Source organism: Arachis duranensis, chromosome 5 (assembly GCF_000817695.3).
Source record: "Arachis duranensis cultivar V14167 chromosome 5, aradu.V14167.gnm2.J7QH, whole genome shotgun sequence".
In the NCBI taxonomy this organism is placed as follows: Eukaryota; Viridiplantae; Streptophyta; class Magnoliopsida; order Fabales; family Fabaceae; genus Arachis; species Arachis duranensis.
In genome coordinates, this window is record NC_029776.3 from 4,782,894 (window position 1) to 4,806,745 (window position 23,852).

The 23,852-nt window shown below is 33.5% G+C and overlaps 3 protein-coding genes across 4 annotated transcripts; 2 read left to right on the forward strand and 1 right to left on the reverse strand.

Moving 5' to 3' along the window:
• Positions 1 to 552: 552 nt before the first annotated feature.
• On the forward strand, positions 553 to 3,399 carry LOC107487509 (vesicle-associated protein 2-1; the record flags this gene model as incomplete). 2 transcript variants are annotated; one of them, XM_016108156.3, is given in 6 exon segments in its annotated part: positions 553 to 623; positions 717 to 798; positions 1,603 to 1,718; positions 1,813 to 1,944; positions 2,905 to 2,979; positions 3,147 to 3,399. In XM_016108156.3, coding segments are annotated over 6 exon segments (629 nt in total), but the record flags the coding sequence as incomplete, so codon positions are not given.
• A 7,246-nt stretch (positions 3,400 to 10,645) lies between these two features.
• LOC107487510 (bax inhibitor 1) lies at positions 10,646 to 12,793 on the forward strand. The gene is made up of 6 exons (XM_016108158.3): positions 10,646 to 10,835; positions 11,256 to 11,399; positions 11,504 to 11,595; positions 11,858 to 12,044; positions 12,125 to 12,280; positions 12,446 to 12,793. Exons 1-6 carry the CDS (start codon positions 10,728 to 10,730, stop codon positions 12,494 to 12,496), a joined length of 738 nt encoding a protein of 245 aa, XP_015963644.1. The 5' UTR covers positions 10,646 to 10,727; the 3' UTR covers positions 12,497 to 12,793.
• A 487-nt stretch (positions 12,794 to 13,280) lies between these two features.
• Positions 13,281 to 14,032, reverse strand: LOC110280886 (pentatricopeptide repeat-containing protein At3g57430, chloroplastic-like). The gene is made up of 2 exons (XM_052261585.1): positions 13,726 to 14,032; positions 13,281 to 13,564 (listed from the first exon to the last, which is right to left on the reverse strand). The coding sequence occupies exons 1-2, from the start codon at positions 14,030 to 14,032 to the stop codon at positions 13,281 to 13,283; spliced, it is 591 nt and encodes a 196-aa protein (XP_052117545.1).
• Positions 14,033 to 23,852: the final 9,820 nt, after the last annotated feature.

A 23,852-nucleotide genomic window follows, 5' to 3' on the forward strand; every position in this document is an offset into this window, starting at 1 on the left:
CTCTCTCTCTCTCTCTCTCTCTCTCTCTCTCTCTCTCTCTTGTTAATTAATTTTATTCTTTCTGATCGTCTATGCAAGCAAATTGCATGATTCATTTTTTTACTCTTTTTTCTGCGGATCATCATTAATAATCCTAATTTAACATAAAAACAACGTTCTAAATTCTAATAGATTGGACATTCGACATTTATGTATATCTTTTTTGGAAATTTAATCCCTCACTTCTATTCATCTTAGATTAGTAGTTGTACTTATTAATTACAAGGCTTAATAAGAATTCAGTGAACCATTAAGATATGCTTTTAGCCATTTCTACTTCTTATGTTTCTAGAGCGCATTATTATGGATTCATGGTTCTCCCTGTTTGGCAAATCGAAGAGCACGTTAGGCAACATATTGCTCTAATATATGGTTGTACATGTTTTCAGTTATTCTGATATTCAACAGAAGAATTTCTATATTATATAATGTAAACATGAATTCTTATTCTATCTTTTCCTCAATAAACTTGAGCTCTTATTCAAAATTTTCTTATGTTATTCTTGTAACCAGTTGAGCTGGAGAAGCAATCATTTTGTGATCTTAAAGTTGTGAATAACACAGAGAACTATGTTGCTTTCAAGGTACTTTCTTAAACTACACATTCTGGTATGAACTTCATGTTGCTTGTATCTGATTGGATCTAATTTCAATGTTATGTTATTGCTGTTTTGTAGGTCAAGACTACTTCGCCAAAGAAGTACTTTGTACGGCCTAACACTGGTGTTATACAGCCCTGGGACTCGTGTATCATCAGAGGTGCTCCTTGCTAATATTGCTTAGTCATTTTTAAGTCCTTTTCTTTATTCCTTCACCAAAAACTATTGTCTAGTTCTTTGATAGATATATTCTTATTTAACTTTCTGGTTTTTGAAATGTGTATAAATCACATGTTACGGACTACAAAATTATTATACGAAAGGAACATGCATTTAATGTCCTGATTGAAAATCCCAAGCTAATTATATGAAAAGTATTCTGTTGAGTAATTAAGGCAATTTAATGGTAGATAATTTGTTTTAATACTTAGAATGTACCCTAAAGGTGCACTTGTTGACAAAAGCATTTTTCTTTTTTCTTATAAATCATTAAGATTTTTGATGGTCCAAAAGCTTAAGCTGCTTATGACAACCCAAATGTTTCTGTCAATTCCTTATAGGAGTTATGCTTGTGAACGAATAACTTAATGCCTGCTCTATTCTAAAGATAAAATTTAGAAATATGTCGTTTCATCTGAGATATGGTTATAAGTTATAACCTGTTTCTGAGGTCTATGTAGACTGGTAATTTCAACTATCATCAATGGTCAGAAATCAGGTGTTTTTCTTCACAAATCCCAATATCATAAAGATTTTAGAACCAGGGAAAAGAAAGCGATTTGGAGCTTATTAGCAAACATGTGTTGCACAATTTCTGGATTTTATAGTTTCAAGTGACCCATTTTTTGGTTAAATACTGTGGGACCTAAAACCGATAACTTGTTGTCAAGCACCAAGCTTTTGCCATTCTGTTTCATAGTGGTATCAGCCTTTGTCATATTGTTCAATTTTTTGTATTGTACAGTCACTCTTCAAGCCCAACGTGAATACCCTCCAGACATGCAATGCAAGGACAAGTTTCTACTACAGAGCACAGTAGTGAATCCAAATACTGATGTTGATGATCTTCCTGCAGATACTGTAAGAGTTTCAAGACTGTCCTTGTTTTATGGGATCAACTGTATAATTTGGAAAGAAAAAAAATTAACCATGAATGCTGCTAATTGGCTTGTAGTTTAATAAGGAAAGTGGAAATACAATAGAAGAGTTGAAACTAAGAGTTGCGTATATTGCTTCTAACTTAACCCAAGGAAGCTCTGAAGATGATGCATTGAAGAACTCCGCACAAAAACTTGATAGTTCTTATGTGAGTATCTTCTTCCCCCTACATTTGTGGAATCGGTTTGAGTTTCTGTTTATTCTTCTCTTTGTAGAGTTTTTAATTTTGTGTGTTTAGCTCTATGTTATATGATACATTCAATCTGCCAACCTAGAATCTTCATCGGCTAGGAGTCTCTTGGAATGACAAATAAACTTAATATATTTCAAAACGAGTACAGGCTATTAGGCTAAGAAATGATATAAGGGTATTAATCACTCAGGACCAATTCTATCTTATAGATGCATAAACTTTTAATGTAGACAAACAATGCGATTGGAGAACACGACCTTTCATTTTTTAAAAAAAAAGAAAAATGCAAGTTAGCCAGAAAAATTATGTGATTGATAAGGGAAAACAGAAAACATAATTTTACTCAATCAATTACTAAAGAAACTTCCAATTGTATAACCCTTCTCCTGTAAAATATAAATCTTTGCCTGCATCGTATTTCTTTGTTTAGAATAGACCTAGCATCTGGCTACAAATGCCATAAAGCATCTAGCAGCTTATGCCATGTAGAATAATTTGCCGATGACTAGTGTGTGGAAGAGAAAATATGTTTGGGTATCAAACTGGTTTAGGAAGATTACTTTCTGAAACCACATTTAGAAGTTTATTTCTTATTGGACTGTCTATAGATTACTTAGTGGAGTTGAAGTTCACTTCTGTCTTTGTGTCGCTGGTTTCATTTTTCTGTAATTAATTTTTTTTCCTTAGCTAAGCAAGTTATATGAGCTTCTTTTAAGGACCCATTTAATAGGCTTTAGTTGAAGTTAAATCTCTCCCACTGCTTTGAATCATGGTTCCGTTTTCTGTATTTGAGTGATAGTCTCTGCCTAAAAGATTACCAATTGTTGCATGATAATTAGGTTCATTTGGAAACAAGTTTTCTTCATTATATCATTCAATGCCCCATAATTAAATTTCCTATTTTTTCCCCTCAAGAATCAGGCTTTACAGCAGCTGAAGGAAGAAAGAGATGCCGCCCTGAGACAAACACGACAGCTGCAACAGGAACTGGTAATTATGCAACATGTTTCCCTGTATTACTTCATTATCACAGGATTTTGGCCAAGTCTGCTCTCTCTTTAGTTCTTTTGTTCTATGGAAAACTTGAATCTACATTATAACTTGGATATTTTACTTTTGAATTGAGAATTCATTGGTTGGGTTGTGTTTATATGCAGGACATGCTGAAAAGGCGAAAAAGCCAAAGAGGAGATCCTGGCTTTTCCCTTATCTTTGCCTTTTTTGTAGGTCTCATTGGACTTGTGCTTGGCTTTCTTTTAAAACTTCTATTCTCTTCACCACCACCATCACTATCACCATCTACGGAATGATTTTTATTGTGGAAACCCTTTGCATGCAAGACCTTTCTCGTGTTAACACTGTAAAAGTGTAAAGTTCCTATATTCTTTTCAATGAGATTTTTGTTCTTTATTTTTTATGCCTTAACTGCCATATGGTATACTGGATAGTACTTTTCTTTTTTCTTTAGAAAGGCATACACATTAGAATGCAGAGATAAGAAGGGGATGCTTGTTAATAATTTACGATATAACATTATAGCTATCAACAATTGAAATTCTCTGAATCCTTCATCTCAAAAGGAAAACAAAAACCGAAAACATAAGTAAATAAATTCTGATCCTTGATCTATACTGCTACTCACCCCAAAGCAAATTAGTAAAATATGGTTTTAGTTAGCCGTGTATTATTTTCTCTTCAATCACGATTCAAGAAAGATGTTCTTTTCTGGGTGTCTAACAAGAAAACAATGGAAAAGAGAAAAGACAGCAGCAAAGCTAAACAGGATTAGACTAGTCATGTACAATAACAGGAGACAACTCGGCCCAAGGCTCTAACCACTCGAGAAAACCACACATGGATTTGGTAGCTATTTTGGCCACACTACAGAAAAAATGTATTACTTAATAATACCACGCGTCTCTTTGTTGTATCTTTACATGATAAATTATATTTTAAACTGATTTAATGTGATTGAAATTTATGTTTTTGAAATTGAATATAAAGATGAAATTGGAAAATAAAAGGAGAGTCCAAATGCGGTTATTTATTCTATCTCAAAAGCTAGTAGTATATATCTATAGCAAACAATTATAAAGATTGATTGTTTTGAACAAAACTATATTTTTATATGTAAGTGCAAGTGCTATAATAAAATAACTCATATGACGGGACTCAAGAAAAATCTTAAAAAACAAAAGACTTCACAAGTAATTTAACACTAAACTACAATAATAACTACTAGGTGAATTTGAGCCAGGGAAAAGTTGATAGATAAGTCCATTTTCCAAGTATACTACACCATAATCGTGACCACCAACAATATAAAGAATATCATGATCGATCACATTATTAATAATAACTATACTATATGTACACTAAAATCAACTACTAAAATTAGTCATTAATATAACACACGTATATTTAATAACTGATTTTGATGTACAAATAATATTTTTGTATTAATAATTACTAAGGTTTGACGCACCACTTGATAATTTGTATAACAATAGATCAACATGCAAGCAGGTGAATTATATCCGAGTATTGTCGCGTAGTTCTCCAATGTATTTATTCTTGACCGTGTAGGTTGATTCATCTTATCATTGTTCAACATATAAACATCTAACTTATAATCCAATCAGATACTTGCGGCTGAAGGCACAGGATCGGGAACAAGATCATCGGGTGGTGTCACCAATGTTTTGAAACCAAGGAATGGAACCCCTGTCTTGGCATCATACTCGTGCAGTTCAGAAGCGAATATATATATATATATATATATGAAAGAGGAATCAACGAAGAGAATCGAGATAAGAGTGAAGTGTGAGGTGCGGTCAGAATTAGATATTTACACGGCTATGGATTTCAACTAGGATACTAGCTAACTGTCATCTAGTGTATAGACGATGAAAAAAAGGAGAGTGCTAGGTAAACAATGATTATTTTGAATAATATGAATAACTACCAAATAAATAAAAATACACTATATCTTAATTTAATGTTACCAATTAAATTTAAGATTAATTTACTCTTTTAACCCTATCAATTTACATTATTTACACATTGTACAAAATGTTGTTAATTATCTATACTTTTCTTAAAAAAAGCCTACAAAAAATTAAAAAAAAGTATAAATAGCTAACTTAATATGCTTTCAATTAAGTCACCTAGAAGCCAACTTTCAAAATATCTTATTTTAAATTTTTAAAAACTAATTTTACACTTAAAAAACCTGATTTCAAAAAACATGACGCTGCGACCTTCTTCTCTTCCTAATTTCAAATCCTCTCCTTTAACCTATCGCTGCGTCGCGTTCCAATATAAACTGTCGCAGTTACATCACACACGATGTTTTTTTAAGTTTTGGACGCTTCTATTTTTTAGGTTTTAAATGTATTTTTGTTATATGTTTTGAATGTTTTTTTCTTATTTTTTATGTTTTTTTATTTTGAATAATTTGTTTAATAGTTTTATATGTTTCTTTTCTTAATTTTCACATGTTCTTTTTTCAATAATTTTAAAAATCTCATTTTGTTAGGTTTTTTATTTTTAAAATAATTTTAAACATATCTTTTTTGTTATGTTTTAGATGTTTTTATATTCTAAAGTGATGTATTTTCTTTATCATAATTAAAAGACTTTTGAATAATCTTTTATAATAATTTTAGATGTTTCTTTTTATTACGTTTTAAAACATTTGTTGTTGTTTTTGTTTATAATTTTTCTTTTTGCATCACCTTCTGTCATCTGCAACTACTCGTGACGTCACAAACGTGGTAATGCAATCCTCTCTTTTTTTTTTCTCCCTCCATGTGTTGTTTTAGATGATTATTTTTTTAGATTTTGGATAATTCTTTTTAACAGTTTTAGATGTTTTTTTCTTAGTTGTCGAATATTTTTTTTATGTTTTAAAATAACATCTAAAATTTAACAAAAAAATCTAAAATCATAAAAAAATAACATCTAAAATAAAAATAACATTCAAATTCGTTAAAAAAAATTATCTAAAATCTAACCAAAAAAATATATAATTATTGTACTTTATACTAAAACTTTTACAAGTGATCTCGAAAAAAAGAAAAAAAGTATGGAGAGAGATGAAAGAGAGAGAAACAGAGAAAAGAGAAAGAGAAAAAGAGAGGTGAACGGAGTAAAAAAATACGTGTTATTTAAGTGTAAAATTAATTTTTTAAATTTTAAAATAAATTTTTAAGAAATTAAATATTTAATTTTATATAAAGTTAATTTTTTAGACTTTTTCTTTAGGAAAAAACAAACCTAAACAAAATTGCAATATTTAATGGAATTAAAAATTATTTCTGACAAATGATACAAAACGAGATATGAATTTAGCACATAATTCCCTTAATTAATCCGCCTCTAGAAACCATCATAGATACAAACAAAAAGGAAACAAGACAGCTTCCCGGAAAAAAAAAAAAACTGACAGCTAAAAATATGATTTTTGGTGAAAAGTTAGTTTCATTTCAGTCTCCTTTTAGAAAAAAATAGAATTTTAATGAATCTCAGCTCAGCTCATCTTTAAACTTCTCGCTATCACTTATTAATTAAATAAATCTTAATTATTTATTTATTATAATTTGTATTAATAATTCTAATTTAAAAACATAAACTATAACAAAAAATCATACTCTTTTATATAAATATGAGAATAAGATACTTCACTATTAAAAAATAATTAGTTGTTTAAATATAAGGATTTAGATCCTCTAAAGTTTGAATTTCACTTTAAACTTTAAAAAATCCAAATCTTAAATATAGCACCAAATTTCTAATTTTTTTAGTCTTTATTTAATTATTATTTTTTTATTTCTCTTTTTTTTCTCTTATCATTTTTCTTCTCAAATAGTTAAAACTATCACTATAGTCACTCGAATTATAATTTTTGTTTCTAGTTAAAAAAATCATAGAAAGAAAAGATATTTAATAATAATAATTTTAAAGTAGAGGATTAAAATAAGATAAATAAAATATTTAAAATAAAAATAGAACACTTTAAATATTAAAGACAAAATTAAGACTTAGTCCAAACGATAAAAACTAAAAAAAATATTTTATTTTTTCAAAATTAGGAGTAAGACACAAACTTGCGATCTTTAGGTGAATATGGAGAGACTAGGGTTAGGATTCGGTGGTCCCAGAACCTTTGGACCACTTAATGGTCCTATTAGAAAACATGTTTTTAGAGTTTTTTTAATAATTGCTACATAGTTCTTGAACTAATTTTAATTACAAATTAACCCCATATATTTTATTTAATTATATACACTATTTTTTATTTTATAAATTATTATTTTATCAATTATCTATTATCTATTATATTTATTAATAATCAAATACAAAAAAACAACCAATTATATCCTCTATTGATCCTAATAAAGCTTTTGGCCATTCCAATCGATTAAAATATTAAATTTGATCTCGTGACATTCGTCCATGACTTCCAAATCATGTTTCCTTGAAATTCAGTCGATTGGTTTATCAAAACAATCGATTGAATTACAGTGTATCACAAAACAATCGATTGAAAATTGTAAGGTAGAATAGTTTTCACTTAAACCAATCGATTGTTTATACTTTCCAATCAAATAAATGCCAAAAACAATCGATTATTTTTGTTACTCAATCAATTGAATTCACGAAAACAACATGAATTTGTCAAATACAATCGATTGGAAAGTGATGACATTGAAGTTTTAGCCAAATTCAATCGATTGGTAATGTAATCCAATCGATTGGAAGGTGATGAAGTTGAATTTTTTGCCAACTTCAATCGATTGGTAATGCTACCCAATTAAAAGTAAATAATATTTAAACTTTTTTGTTTAACAAAATTAAAATAAAGCACAAAAACAAGAATAAATTTGTATAGGAGTACATTCATTATGTTATAATTTTAATAATTAATGTAAATTTTAAAAAATTGAATAAATTTATATTTATTTTGATTATATTCAAAAGTGAATTATATGTAAAAAATTGAATAAATTTATATTTATTTTGTGTGAGGATATTTTCGATTGTTAGAGCCGATACAGCGGTTATGATAAAAAGTGTTGCAAGAAGCTACTAAAGCAACCTATGTATTTAAGCCTTGTTACAGGAAGGTCTGGATGGCAAAATAGAAGGTCGTTGCACAGATCTACGGAGATTGGGAAGAATCGTATGCCGAGTTGTCCCATTGAATCCTTGGTGTGTAATCCACAATGAATGAAACCGTGGCGTTGTTGAAGACTTCTCCGGTGCGTGTTGGTAATCAGGTTGATGAATCTACCCTGTACTTTCATTGTCTTTTCTGGACATTTTCTCATGCATTGAGACATTTTGACATTGCAAGCCACTGGTCAGTATCGACGGGACTCATTTGTACAGAAAGTACGGCGGTATTTTGCTTCTAGCTATTGTGCAAGATAGTAACTCGAATATCTTGCCCATTGCTTTTGCACTTTTGGAAGGGGAGAATGTAAAGTCCTGGGTTTTTTTCTTATCCAACTTGCGTTAACATGTGACTCCGCAAGAAGGTATTCTGGTGATCTGTGATAGGCACCATGACATTAAGGCGGCACTGGAGGCACCTGACAGTGGTTGACTACCACTTCATTCATATCGAGCGTTTTGCATTCGTCAAATTGTAGCTAATTTTTCCCCCAATTTCAAGGGTCAGGATGCGAGACGGCTAATTTATGAATCAGTCACTCTCTGGATACTTAAAACATAATCAACTTTGTTGTCCCAATGCAAATGCCATGTCTAAAAATAACTCAGGAATCACCTATCTCCATCCCTACCGTCCTTGTCATGAAGCTAGTCTGTGTTTAGGGTTGGTTCAGGCACATGCTGTATGCCATCAAACTATGGGAACACCCTATCCACTTGATGTCACTCATTCAAGACAAAATATATCAGGCTAGTGACCACCCACCATAACCGACTATGCCCCTCAGCTAAAATCTTCAAATGAACAACCACAAACATGTCAAGCGCAATATAAGGCTCCGACACAATCTGCAAATGACAACAGAATCTACCATTAGTACACCATATACAGCTATGTCGACGAACGAGTAATGAAACTTCGAAACAGATACAAACAACTTACATCTCAACCACCCAACTGGTCTAATGCAAGGCGAAACTAGATGATTTTTTGCTCCTTTCGGTCAGATGTCGGTAAATAAGTGGCCCACCTGAAGGATGACAATGTCATACGAATAAATAATCCAGGATCTTAAAATTTAATAACTGGCAAATAAATAATGAAAGCCTAAGTGCATAAACCGATACCTGGATGCCAACGGAAAAGAAAAGTCGTCAAATCCATGCGGTTTGAGAGTAGGGAACTGCCAGAATATCCAAGACTGTAGTAGCTGGAGGGGGCCTGCCAAGTTCGTGACATTTCTATTGGTCACCCAACACATGCATCGATATAGCCATGCCAACATAGCCGAACCCCAACTATAAATTCCCAACTCATCAAGCCTCGCCACAAACGGCAACCACCATATATGTACTTGATTTGCACTTTTGTCACCAAACAACTGAGTGGATAGCAGCATCATAATGTACACACATGCGTATATGCGTACGGTATCCTCAGTCACATCCGTCGGTAGCATCTTGAACCTCTCATAGAACCATGTGAAGTAGACTGTGAACTGCTTTACCTTATTTGGCAACGGAAGCTCGCCAAATAACTCTTGAAACCACTCCCAAACCGGTCTGCCATCATCCATCAACTGGTCAAAATCTGTGAGGCATCCAGATACAGCCTTTTCATCAACAGACAACCCGAGTTGATATGTCATAACCTGCAACGTGATGGTATACTTCTCGTTCCCGAATGGCATATGAAAGGTGTGCGTCTCAGGACGCCACCTCTCAATGAATGTGCTGACCAGGAGCTCATCCAACTAGAACCAACGCATATTCAGCCTGCTAGTCAAATGGTACAAATCAGCCCTCTCCAAATAGGATATGATCCTATTATGCAAAGGCATATTCTGTTGCCTTCGAATACTGTAGATACACCTACTTAATTGCATGATGTAAAAAAAAAAAATCACACCAAATGAAATTTTAATACTTACAAGTTTAAACCATAAATTATCATCGGACACAAAAACTACAAATTTTTTGTTTATCTAATTTTAACTAAAATTTTAGATACACTTCCCTTAACATTATTTTTCAAACTAATTTTATTAAAATAGAGAAACAACACTTATGAACTTTTACACAAAATTTTGTTTAATAAATCGTATTTTACAACAAGCAAAAGATCTCCAACTTTTTTAAATTTATAAGTCCTATATTTTAAAATTTAAAGTTTAAAATTTAAATTTTAAGACTTAAATCTTAAATTTTAAATAATAAAATACCAACCTTAAATTTTATTTCTAAAATTTTAAACCTTAAAATTCAAATTCTAAATTACAACTCTTCTAATTTTAAAATTTAAAATTTTAAATTTAAAGTTTAAAGTTTAAAATTTTAGTTTTTAAATATTATATTTAAAAAACATCCATTAAAAGGACATTTGAAGATTTTTTAGGTTTAATTAGAATTCTTATAATTTTATTAAATTTTTAATTAAAATTTTTTATTTTTTAACTTTTCTTTTTTTAAATATAAACAGGAGTTTCCTTCAGTTTTGCAATTCCATTCTATTTCGTTTTGTTTCTGCTCGTTTGTGTGTAATTGGAGAAAAAGAATCAACAATGGATTCGTTCACTTCGTTCTTCGATTCAAGAAGCCGCCGATGGAACTACGACACTCTCAAGAACTTCCGCCAAATCTCTCCCGTCGTTCAGAATCACCTCAAGCTGGTAACGCTATATTAAACCCCTTTCTGCTTCCCCTAACTCCTTGTTCTTTTCCACAATCACCAAATCGTTTTTCCTATATTCCGTTGAAATCTCTATCATAAAGCCTGATTTCTTATGCTTTTTGCATTAGGATTCTATCAATTTAGTTCTTCCGTTAATTACCGCTTTGAAATATGCTTATTTCTAGGGTTTGAAGATTTGAGAATCACTTGTTCCCGATAATGTTCGATTCTCTTTGGATAATATTGGGTATACCTATATTTTAGAATTGTGCGACCCATCAAGTTCCTTTCTTTTGTACCACATTTAGAACGAGACCGTTTCTCGCAATTTGTATTCAATTTGTTGAATTTTCTAATTTCTGCTTGTCAATTCTAATTTATGTATGTATTGTGTTGTGATTCATTGATTGATTTGTAGGTTTATATCACACTCTGTTGTGCCGTGGTTGCTGCGGCCGTTGGGGCTTACCTGCATGTTCTTTGGAACATTGGCGGTTTTCTTACGTCAGCTGGATGCATGGGAACCATGATCTGGTTGCTCTCAACTCCTCCATCTGAAGAGGCACGAAACATTTTGCTCTTGTGATCTTCTATTTGTTTCATTTCATGTTTTTTTGCAATTTATTGTTACTTACAGAGCCGTTTGTTATTTTTTAATATGTGTAGCAAAAGAGGGTCTCTTTGTTGTTGGCATCAGCCCTGTTTCAGGGAGCCTCCATTGGCCCGTTGATTGATTTGGCCATTGAAGTTGATCCAAGGTGTGCTACTGCTACCATAACATTGTGTCATTTTTTACTATGATCTTTTGGGAACGCTTTTTTATCTTCGGTTCAATATCAATGATGAGGTTATTGAATTACTTTAGGGATTGTATTCATATTCCCCTACTAGAATTTTTATTAGAGCAATTCCCCAACAATTCCCACCTTTATTTTTTCCTTCGTTTGACAACTATTTCTCTATACTTAAGAGTACTGTGGCTATTGGGATAAATTCATGATATATTTTTCTTTGCTACAGCATCATCTTTACTGCATTTGTGGCAACTTCCTTGGCCTTTGCATGTTTCTCGGGAGCAGCTTTGGTTGCAAGGCGCAGGGAGTATTTGTACCTTGGTGGCCTGGCTTCTTCTGGTTTGTCCATTCTTCTCTGGTTGCACTTTGCGTCTTCTATCTTTGGAGGTTCATTGGCTCTCTTTAAGTTTGAGGTGAGCACTTGGCGATTCGAATATCTTTTTTTGCAACAAAGTGTGGTTCTTATATAGTGTTTGATTTGCAACTTGTGCAGTTGTATTTCGGGCTTTTGGTGTTTGTCGGCTACATTGTGGTAGACACTCAAGAAATAGTTGAGAGAGCACACTCTGGCGATCTCGATTATGTGAAGCATGCTTTGACCTTGTTCACTGACTTAGCTGCCATCTTTGTCCGAATTCTCATTATCTTGGTGAGTTTGATCATTGAACTGCTCGCCCTTTTCAAGTTTGACCTCTATTCTTCGTTTTCGATTCTGCTGATGAATTCGTACTGACATAATTATTATTATTATTATTATTATTATTATTATTATTATTATTATTATTATTATTATTTGTTGTGCATATTTTTTCAGGTGAAGAATTCAGCCGAGAGAAATGAGAAGAAGAAGAAGAGAAAAAACTAAATCAACCAGGAGCGTATATGTGGAGATGTCCATAAAAGTTGTCTAAACGGCTACCCAGTTAGAACTTGTTACAGATGTGAAGTTAATTTGTCGTGTTTATCTGACTTAACCATTAGCACTGCATGTTATGTTTTTTTTTTAATGGTTTTTAATAATGGATAACCAGATGTAGTAGAACCTTAGTGCTATGTTTTTATCGTGGAACATGATGTAGAGATATTTGTGTACATGTACACACTAATGTTACACATATGGATTAAAAACTCCTATACAAAGAAATTGCTGCTTATTTGTGAATTAGAAGTAGAACACATCCGATGCCTATTAAGAAACAGATCGTCTGTTTGGGTTAACTATTGAAACAGATGTTAGTATGAATGTGTATTTTACATAATTAATTTTTATTAAAATTGTATTGGTGTCAATGTGATTTGTGTTTGCATTTCTTTTGATTTTTTGTCAGAGAAAACGAGTATTATTTGGTTGATATCGGCTAAAATTATGTTGAAATGTATAATTACCAAAATTGATATAATTTATATGATATGGGTTAAAAAATAAGAAAACGTGTTTTTGCAATTTTCATAAGGTAAATTAATTTTGAAATAATTAAGATTAAGATGTATGAATAATGCAAGTATCATGTGTAATATTCTACACTACTAAAATCATCCGCCAATAACTAAGTATTGCTAATTTGATGGGTTATTGTGGTGATCAATTGAGCCAGTGGACGAGACAGGTCACCTTGGCAGAATTTATAAGCCCTTCTTCCAATATTGATCTAGCTACAACTACGAGTTTTAACCAGATCTAGATCCCTCATTCTTTCTCTAACTGTTGCAATTCGATCAAGCATACCATGAGACTGATAGATGCCACAGAGGGCTATGTAGTGACTAGTATTATTTGGTTCTAACTGAAAAAGATGATGAGCCGTAATCTTTGCAATCTTAACATCTTTGTGCATTACACAACCAGCAAGAAAGGCACCCCAGATGTTTCCTGTTCCTAATGATTTCATGCTCTTCAACAACTCAAGTGCTTCAACAAGATACCCAGGAGAGGCTCAAAAGATCCACCATACATGCATAGTGTTCAATCAGAACTAATTGAACTGGAAAATTTTTTTTCTGTGATCTATCAGACCAGAGTGGCTACAACTGGCTAAGGCTGCTGTAAGTGTGACAGAATTTGGTGTAATTCCTCCATTAACCATCTTCTGAAACAGCAAGAGTGCTTCCTAACTTCCTCCCCATTTCCGTGCATCCCATAACATGATATCATGGTAGTCCACGTAACCACGTTCATGTGGGGCATTGTCCTGAAAACCTTCTCTGAATCATTCAAGCATCCACACTTCCCATACATGTCAATTAAGGCATTACCAACGGGAGCATCCACATCAAACTCAGAGTTCTTACAAACGTAACCGTGAACTTCTTTGCCTTTCATCAAGTCTCCTTCCCTCCCACAAGCAATCAAAACGCTAGGAATAGACACGGAATCCATCTTCCCCCCATTTGCAAGCAGCATTTTTCTGAAACAATGGATAACACGCAAATATAATCCAACCCTTAGAAATTTCGAAATCATCAAATTCCATGCCACAAATTCCCTACAAAGCATCTCTGCATTTCACATAAAACTCGAACAAAGAACTAGCCACAACAACATACCCTTCATAGCCAAGTCTTATCACCCAACCGTGAACCATGACACCTTACCAAAACAATAATCACCTACTCCTACACAAGCCTTAAAAAACTGAGACAATGTATAATGATCTAGGCCAAGATTATAGCTCTTGAACTCGCCAAAAATAACTAAAGCATTGGAATACAAGGAAGCTTCATTGTAGGAGGCAATCATGATGTTCCATGAATGCATGTTTCTTATGGTTATTGTGTCGAACACCCTCCGTGCATAACAGAAAAGACGCAATCTACAATAAGCTAGCAAGAGATCAGTCTGAAGAATGAGATGTAGAAGCAATCCTTTGAGAATAGTTTGGACGTGACATTGCTTAGCTTGCAAAACTGCGGAGCAAAAACGACAATTTCAAAGCTATGTTCCAACATATTTCGATTGTGTCATACCTATAACAAAAAAAAACTTATGACTGTGTAAAAGATTGGTCAATTATATCAAAAAGTCTAAGTTTATCATTCAATGGTATTATAATTGGAAAAGAATAGAGCTTTTTTTAATTATTGATATCCATGATAGGCCTGGCACTATTAATTAATAAAATTAAAGAACCCCAACAATAACTCAAAATGAAAGTGCATAAAAAAATTAAAAACAAAAATCACGCAATAATAATTGATACTAAAAATCAAACAATCAAATCCATCCTAGCTGTATTCAAGGGAGACAAAATTATATTATACATATGTTGCAATTTTCTACAACTTAATTTCCTTTCACCTAAAACAAAAATAAAAATAAAAGCTTAATTGATTGTTATTTGTTAAGATGAAAAGACGAAGCACATATATATAGAGGGCAGGTTTTATGTGGTTGAAATAAAAACTTGTTCAAAAATCAAAAGTGTTGCACTCAGGTATAGTGCGTGTTGATACATGTATTTGGACATCCATTTAAAAAATTAAAAAAATTAGTGGATGAAGACGAAGCTAACGATGGGTTAAAGTTAACTTTTATGTCATTTGTGGAGTAAGACCATAGAACATTACCATGGTATGAGGCAAAGCCGAAAAAAGCTAAATGCTTCGGATACATCATATATATACATGCCATTTATTTCGTATTGGACAAAGTCTATTTTTGCATTTATTTATTTATTTCATTTGCATAATGCATAGACTGTATATTTTATTTATTTATTTATTCGTTTGGATGGGTGGTGTGTTGCATTACATCATTGCATTAACTCCAAATTGCAATGTTTCAAAGATGATGTAGCTTGGCTTTAGTCCTTCCGTAAAGTCACTCCCACGTTGGTCCGTTGGATGGAAAAATAAACCATGTACTGGTGGAATGGAATATATGTAGACGAAAGAATAAAGGGGCACTAATATTATGCAATTTTTAGGTACAAAAGAGTCATATTAGGTTGCAAAAGTTGGCCAATAATAACTTAAATTATAATAGAAAAATGTTATTTAATACTGTTCTTGTGTTTAATACATTTAATGAACAACGAGGGTAGGGCGTGTATTTTTGCCAAGTTTTTTTTATAATGACACCTTATTTTGAAATCCAAGTTAAGATTTTTTTTTAAATGCTTTTGTAAGACTTCAAATACATATATTTTATTTGTAGTATTGGCAAGATTTTTTTTTTTCCTCACTAAACTCATAATATTAGAACCTATATATGGTAATATTATTGAAATTCTAGTTTTGTGGGAAAGGCCACCATCAATCTGACTCAATCTTGCTCATATATATATACCCAAATGGACCTAATATTACTTTAATTTATAGGGCGGTTACATCTAGTTTGTCCTTTATAATTGGCCAACTATTCCAACCCCAAAATCCTATGATTATCATTAACACTACTGAATAAATAATTTTATTCATCTTCATCTAATACTCTTCTTGTCCAAATATATGCAATTTATCCGTTACATTCAATTATACACTAATTATGAAATATTAAACTAAATAAAAAAATCATCAAAAGTGATAGCTAAGCATAGAAAAATAAGAGTGATAATTGAGATGAATGAAATTAGAGTAATGATTAATTAGAAGTCTTAATTTATTCTTTAATTATATTTTAATTTTTAATTTATATATATATATATATATATATTTGAAAACAAAAAAGATAAAAAAATTCAAAACTTTTGTTATTTAAAAAATAGAAAGATAATCAGAAGATGCATTAAAACTCCTAATCATTTTTCATAAAATTAATTACTCAAAATAAAAAAATATTTTTGTTAAAGTGAATATTGAATGGGATGGAAATGTGTGAAATTAAAGATGCCAAAACAGTTTGTAATAAAAGAATAGAAACAAAATGGATGAAAATGAAATACAAATATATTGATAGCATTTCTATAAACAACACATACATATATACAGTTGGTTAGAGCGATAATTTTTTTTCTCTTATTTACTAATCTTGAGTATTTAATAGCTATATCAGGATATCTTGAGTTATGTCTTCCGTAGAATTTTCAATATTAGTAAAAAGTTGTCTCTGATAATAGAAGAATATATATATGTAAGATAAAATAAATAAAAATAAACAAATAAATAAAAGCCACTCTTCACTCATAGTTTCACAATGCAGTGAAGGGGTAGGTGTAGAGTAGCGTGAACCATGATGCTTAACCAAGAAAAAAAGATTTAGTGTGAAATATGCCACATTCATATTCATGATATAAGGTGGGTGCCTACGTAATATATATGGGTTTTAGATTGTTCACACCTCCAACCCAATGAAAAATGACCACATTGCATTACATGTTGATTCTTAATGAATTGTTTTTTTTTTAATCTTATTTTATAATTTTGATTTAAGGGTTCGTGCTATTATTTCCACCTATTTCTGTTTAGACTTTTGTTTCAAGAATTATTTTAAATTGGATTGTTTTGGGTCTGAACGTGAGATTCACACTTTTTTAGCACAACGTGCGACGTCTACTGTTACCGAGGTGTTGTGGTTCGAGTTCCTCGTAGGAAGATGGAAGGTCCGATACTTAAGTTAGCAATAGTTTAAGCAGGTTTTTAGTAGATTGGGTTCAAAAAATACTTGAAGGTGATAGAGTATTTATAAGTGTAGATGTAGAGTCAATAACGACCCTTCAAATAATTCCACCTTTGATGGTAGGTCGGTTACTTCTTTTTGTTAGTGAGGTTGTTGAGATCTCCTTTTTAGATGAGTAAGAAGGTTTGTAGTAGTTGGTTGAGATTTATCTTATTTGAATGAGTTGGGCCAAGTTGGCGCCGTGTGGGTCGACCTTTATGAGGTCGGATAGGTCCCAGAGTGTGGTCTGGACTCTTGCTCTCTAGACTGGGCTTTTAATCATTTTGAGCCTAGCTAAATTATAGGTTAGTGCATGAACAGTACCCCCATTCAAGGTCGAGCTTTACGAAGTTGGGCTCGAACAATTAAATTACCAAGTCGAAATGTTGAGCTGTGGAGAAGTTGTTTAATAGTTTGAGGTCTGAAGCCGATAAGATCGGTTGACTTGACGTGATTTGAATGTTGTAATGTTTTCTTAACGTTATTTTGTAATCATATGTTCATTTTTTCGAGCGTTAGTTTCGTACAACTCGTTCAGTTCGAGTTATTTTGAGGATGCATGACTTGTTTTAATACAAATCACCTTTTTGAAACTTATTATGATTTTGTACAACTCGTTTTATACCGAGTTGATTTGAAGGTTGTAGAATTGTTGCACGACTTTGTTTTTGGTATAAATAGCTTATTTTGAGATATAATTATTTCTTGATCTAATTTCATGCAACTCGTTTAAATCTGAGCTTTTTTTAGGACTTCACGACTTGTTTTAAGTACAACTTGTTTACTTTGAGTCCTTTTAAAGTATCAGATCATCTTTATAACCATAAGACTTTGTTGCTTTATCCATTGTACCCCTACTTGAGGTCGAGCTTCATGAAGTTGGACTCGAGCGATAAAGTGGGTCGGATTGTTGAGGTCGAATTTTCATGAAGTCTTTCAATGATTTGTTCAACTTGTTCGATTCGAGTTGTTTCTAGAGTGATAGAATTTTGTACGATTTGTTTCAATACAAATAGCTTATAACATATGGTTATTTTTTACTCGATTTCGTTCAACTCATGAGTTTGAGTTGTTTTAAATCATCAAATCGTATTATAACCATTGGACACCAATTTGAACCTCGTCGCTTTATCCGAGCGAACGTTTAATAGGTCGGCTCGTGATTTTTGCACTTTGTTGAGCATAAAATTGGTGTTTTAGGTGAAGGGATTATATATTTATTCCATCTCCTTTCTAGTTTTTATAAGGTTGTCATCTTTGTGTATGATACAGCTTGTTTTACCCGAGCTATTTTATTTGGAGGATTGTTTTTATGTTTCGATTTTGTTCAAAATGCCTTTACCATCCTTCTATTCCTTTTCAACTCTTTTTTTGTACAAGTCATTTGGTTGAAAGATTGTTTTTACATTTTAATTTTGTTCAAAATGTTTACGATCCTTTCTTTCCTTTTCGACTTGATTTTATACGGGTAGTTTAGTTAAAGGATGATTTTTCTTGTCATTTTTTGCTTTTACTCTTTTTATGGCTTTGTCAGCTTTTACAACACATGCTTTAACTTGCATGCTTTAGACTTATCATTTTTGACATTCTCCTAACTCGTTTTTCGTACGAATTTGTGAGTTATAGGATTGTTTTTACGATTTTGATTTTATTTTGATTCGTTTATACAATCCTTCGTTGAACTCGAACCTCGTCACTTCAAGAAAGTCGGATTAAGTCTCTTTTTTTGAGACTCAATTACGACCACGCCGCCTTTTAATAGGTCGGTTGTGTTTTATATATTAAGTTACTTTTGTGATTTGTTTTAGGATTGCCTCTTCCTGACTTGTTTTTCGTACAAGTGATTTGATGAGGTCGGTCTCGATTCGCTTATGTGACTTCTTACACCAATTTGGACTTCGTCGCTTTATCTTGCCGACCAATCAGGTCGGACAATGACTTTCACGCTTTGTCGAGCTTAAATTGGTACATTTTAATTGTAGAAAATCAATTTTCATAAGAAATTATAGTATTCCCTTATGTTGGAGGCGTGTCACAGCCTGGATAGCTTGTCATCCTTGAGGTCGAACATTTCGTAGTAGCCATTTCCTAAGACTTCACGGTCTTTTCCAGTATGCTGTCAGTTTTTCTTTGCCCGACCTCTATAACCCGATATTATTTCTTAGCAGGATGAGGTCTTCTGTGGCGAATCTCGTCGTACCTCGTAGCTATCCTTTGTCTCGAAACCTCTTTTTTTATCTGAGTTTGCTTTCAAATTTCTGGAAAGAGGTTGAACTTTTCTTGTGCTCCGACTTTATTGTAGAATGTTGCTCTTAGTTTTTTTTTATTTATGTCGATGGGAATCATGGCTTCTATGCCACATGCATGTCGAAAGAGAGATTTTTCTGTGGTAGTTTGAGTTGTTCCATATGCTTATAGCATTTGTGTGGGCTCTGAAAAGTCAATTAGTAGAAGTCAACTCGTAATACCTTTTTGGCTAGTGACCGTGCTATTAAATGATTTTCACAGATGTCATTATAGACTTCTTCTAAGACTTCCTCAATTTTGGAGGTTGGGACGCACTTCAGTAAGGGATGATTTCGAATTTGAGATATTCAATAATAGTAATCATCCATCCCAAGTTTAGATTGGAGATTGTTAGTGCGTCTGACTTGTCGACTTCCTTAGCCATTGATGGTATGTGGGGAGTTTTATGGATCAGGCTTTTATTGTTACCCCTAGCTTAGTGCTACTCAATTTGGAGAGGACATTAGCTCGGTAATTGAGTTTTCGAGTTATGTGCCTCACCTCTGTTTCCTAAAATTGTCTGAGTTGCTCTAGTGTTTTCTCCAAGTACCTTTTCATGTTAGGATCTTTAACTTGGTAATGCCCATTTATCTAGGAGGTTTCACTTAGGAGTCACTAAACACTATGACTTTTAATGCTTCGACTTCTTTGGCTAGCCTTAAGCAACAATCATGGCTTCGTACTCTGCTTTGTTGTTGGAGGTTGAAAACTCAAATTTTAACGAGAGCTCTACTCGAATTCCTTCTTCATTCTCAATAATGATGCATGTTCCACTACCAGCTTTTTTGAGGATCCATGCACATACAAATGCCAAGTTGTTAGACTTCCTTGTTGTTCTCATGTGTATTCGGCCAAGAAGTTGACCAAGTATTGAGATTTGATTGCTGTACGAGTTTTGTATTTGAGGTCGAACTCGGATAATTTCACAGTCCATTGTAGCATTCGAGCTACCATGTCAGTCTTTTGGAGAATATGCTTCATAGGTTGGTTAGTTTGGACTATGATAGTGTGGGCTTAGAAGTAAGGTCGGAGTCTTCTAGAGGCTAAGACGAGGGCATAGACAATTTTTCTATTTTTTGGTAGTTCAATTCTGCCCCCTGTAATGCCTCGCTTGTGAAATAAATAAGTTGTTCCCCCTCCTTATCTTCTCAGACAAGGGCTGAGGCTATAGCCTTATGTGCAATGGCTAAGTACAGTACGAGTTCTTCTCCTTCTTTGACTCGAGTTAGAATTGGTGGTTGGCTCAAGAATTTTTTGAAATCTTAGAAGGCTTGCTTGCATTCTCGGGTCTATGTGATGTCATGCCATTTTCGTAGTAGGACAAAGCTAAATCTGCTCTATCTTCAACAAGTCCTCTTGTGATAATGTGGAAATAGTGATCCAGAGTGCTTATAGGCTTTTGGCAATCTTTCTCTGTCTTTGCACTCCTATCTTCTTTTGCAGTCCAGCGTTATTATAGCTAGGGGTGTAATCGGCTCGGTTCGGTTCGGTTTTGGACCGAAAACCAACCGAACCGACCTGATCGGTTCTTTAAAGAGACCAACCGTTCGGTTGGCTGCAGTTTGAGCAACCGAACCGAACCGAACCGAACCAACAGCGGTTTAATTCGGTCGGTTTTTTCGGTTTTTTTACACCTAAAAATGCCATAAAATAAAATTTAAAACCTTCAATAAACTAGAAAAACAAGAATTTATCACATCCAAATCCAATACAAATTCAACTTAATTAAACATAAAACAAAGACAATTAAAAATGTCTAGCAAAACAACAAGGTTAAAGGGTAAATGTGTAAAAACAAGGTTTCTTAACCAATATTTCGGTTCGGTTCGGTTTTTACTGAGCCAACCGAAAACCGAACCGAACCGATCGGTTTAATTCGAAAAAACCAAAAAAAACCGATTTTTTCGGTTTTCCTTTCGGTTGTTGTAGATTTCGGTTCGGTTTTGCGGTAAAATTCGGTCCGGTTCGGTAACTTACACCCCTAATTATAGCAATGTATCTGTCTAACCGTCTTTCTCTAGCCAATTTTTTAATCACATTTCTCCAATCATAACACTCATTGGTAGAGTGGCCATAGACTCGATGGTACTCACAGTAATCTTCGAGTTTTGTCCGAGTTGTTTTCCTTTTTTTTTCTTTGGTTCTTTCTCTTTGTCTCGGGCTAGATATGGGTTGTGCTGCCTCGGTGCAGGCTCTCTCAACCAAGCAGTTTCTTCCATGTTGATGTACTTCTTGGCTCGCTCTTGTACTTCGTACAAAGTGGTTGGGTGTCTCTTTGATATGGATTGGGAGAAGGGTCCTTCTTTGAGGTCGTTGACCAGCCCCATGATGAGTACTTCAGTAGGTAGGTTCTAAATCTCCAAACACACTTTGTTGAATATTTTCATATAAGCCCATAGGGATTCTCCGGCTTCTTGCTTTACTCCTAAGAGGCTTGCCGCATGCTTGACCTTATCCTTTTGGATAGAGAATCAGGTAAGAAAGCTTCTTGCCAAATCGTCGAAGCATGTGACTGATCTATGTGGTAAACTATTAAACTATTTCATAGCCGCCTTGGTTAATGTTGTCGGGAAGACTTTATAATAAATTATATCTGACGCGTCTGCCAAGTACATGCGGTTCTTGAAATTGCTCAGATGATGACTCAGGTCGGTGGTTCTATCATCAAGATTCATGTCTGAGCTTTTAAAATTTCTAAGGAACTTTAGCCCACATGATTTCTTCTATGAATGGATCTTTATCTGTGAGAGATGTTTCTTCTCGGTCAGCTTGAGTTCTTCTACCCTTGAAGTCGGACTCCAGTTTCGAGAGCTTTTCTTCTAATTTCTTTTGTCGTCGAGCTTCCGTTCTTAAGGCTCTTTTAGTTTTTCGTTGCTGCTCCAGCTCCTGCTCGAGTTGTTCCAACCAATCTTGATGTCCGTGGACAAGTTCCATGATATCTGTGGGATCTCTTGGCCTGAATGTTTCAAGTTGGTATATTTTCGAGCTTATCCTATGTCCTTCCAGGTTTGAAGCGTGTGCATCTCTGCCGTACCTCTCGCTCTATCATCTTAGGGAGGTATGACTAACTCCCATTTGTCGTTGTGTTGTTCTTCTTCTCCAGCTTTTGAATCGAAAGTTGTGTGTCCGTCCTCAAGGTTATTGTCTGCCATCTTACGATCTTGATCTCCAGGTCCCCAACAACGGTGCCAATGTTCTGAGAATTATTGGAAACTGGGTTATTTTGGGCCTGAACGAGAAGTTTAGACTCTTTTTGGAGGCAGCCTCAGACGTCTACTAGTATCGAAGTGCCGTCGTTCGAGTTCCTCGTGGGGAGGTGGGCGCTGGTACTTACAAGGGACTCCGATGCTTAAGTTAGCAAGGGTTTAAGCAAGTTTTTAATAGATTGGGTTCGAAGAATACTTGAGGGTGTCAGGTATTTATAAGTGTAGATGTAGAGTCAATGACCACCCTTTGAGTAGTTCCACCTTTGATGGTGGGTCGGTTACTCCTTTTTGTTAGAGAGGTTGTTAAGATCTCCTTTCTAGATGAGTAGGAGAGATTATAGTAGTTGGTTGAGATTTATCTTATTTGAATAAGTCGGGCTAAATTAATGCCGCATGGGCTGACCTTTATGAGGTCGAATAAGTCCCAAAGTGTGGTCTAAGCTCTTACTCTGTAGACTAGACTTCTAATCATTTTTTGCCTGACTAAATTGTGAACCAGTGCATGAACAGCAAACCTAAAAACTTTCGTATTTCATGTTCATAATCCATATTACACAAGCACTCTACTCTATCAAATGAGTCCACTTTTTATATAGTACATAATATTATCATACGAGATAAAACTTGACAATTTTTTTCAGCACATATCAATTAATGAAAATTTATTAATTTTTAATGCGCTATGAAATCTAGCTATCTATCATACATCTTATTAATTCGGTAATGCTAGTGAAATAACAAAGTCAGAATTTGTCTTATCTATTTTATTAATTACTGTAGCAATTAGTGAATGCTAAATAAGATATTTTTTTTTGAAACAAAGAAAGCTCAACACATTAAAGTGGAGCAAGAAAGCCAAACAAAAGAAACAAAGACAACACAACAAAAACAATCTAAAGTTATCTCCGATATTACCATCAACAACCAAAAAGAACAATACTACTTCACTCCTTATAACTCAAAACCGTCTTTCTTTGGATGCTCTCAACGCCTATTTCTTTATTATTGAATATTTTGCCATTACATTCCAACTAAATGTTCCAAATCATTGCAAATGTTCCAAAGAAAATTTGACACAACTCCACAATATAACTCAAATTCTCCCACACCACTAGCTTCTCCTCCCGTACATGTGC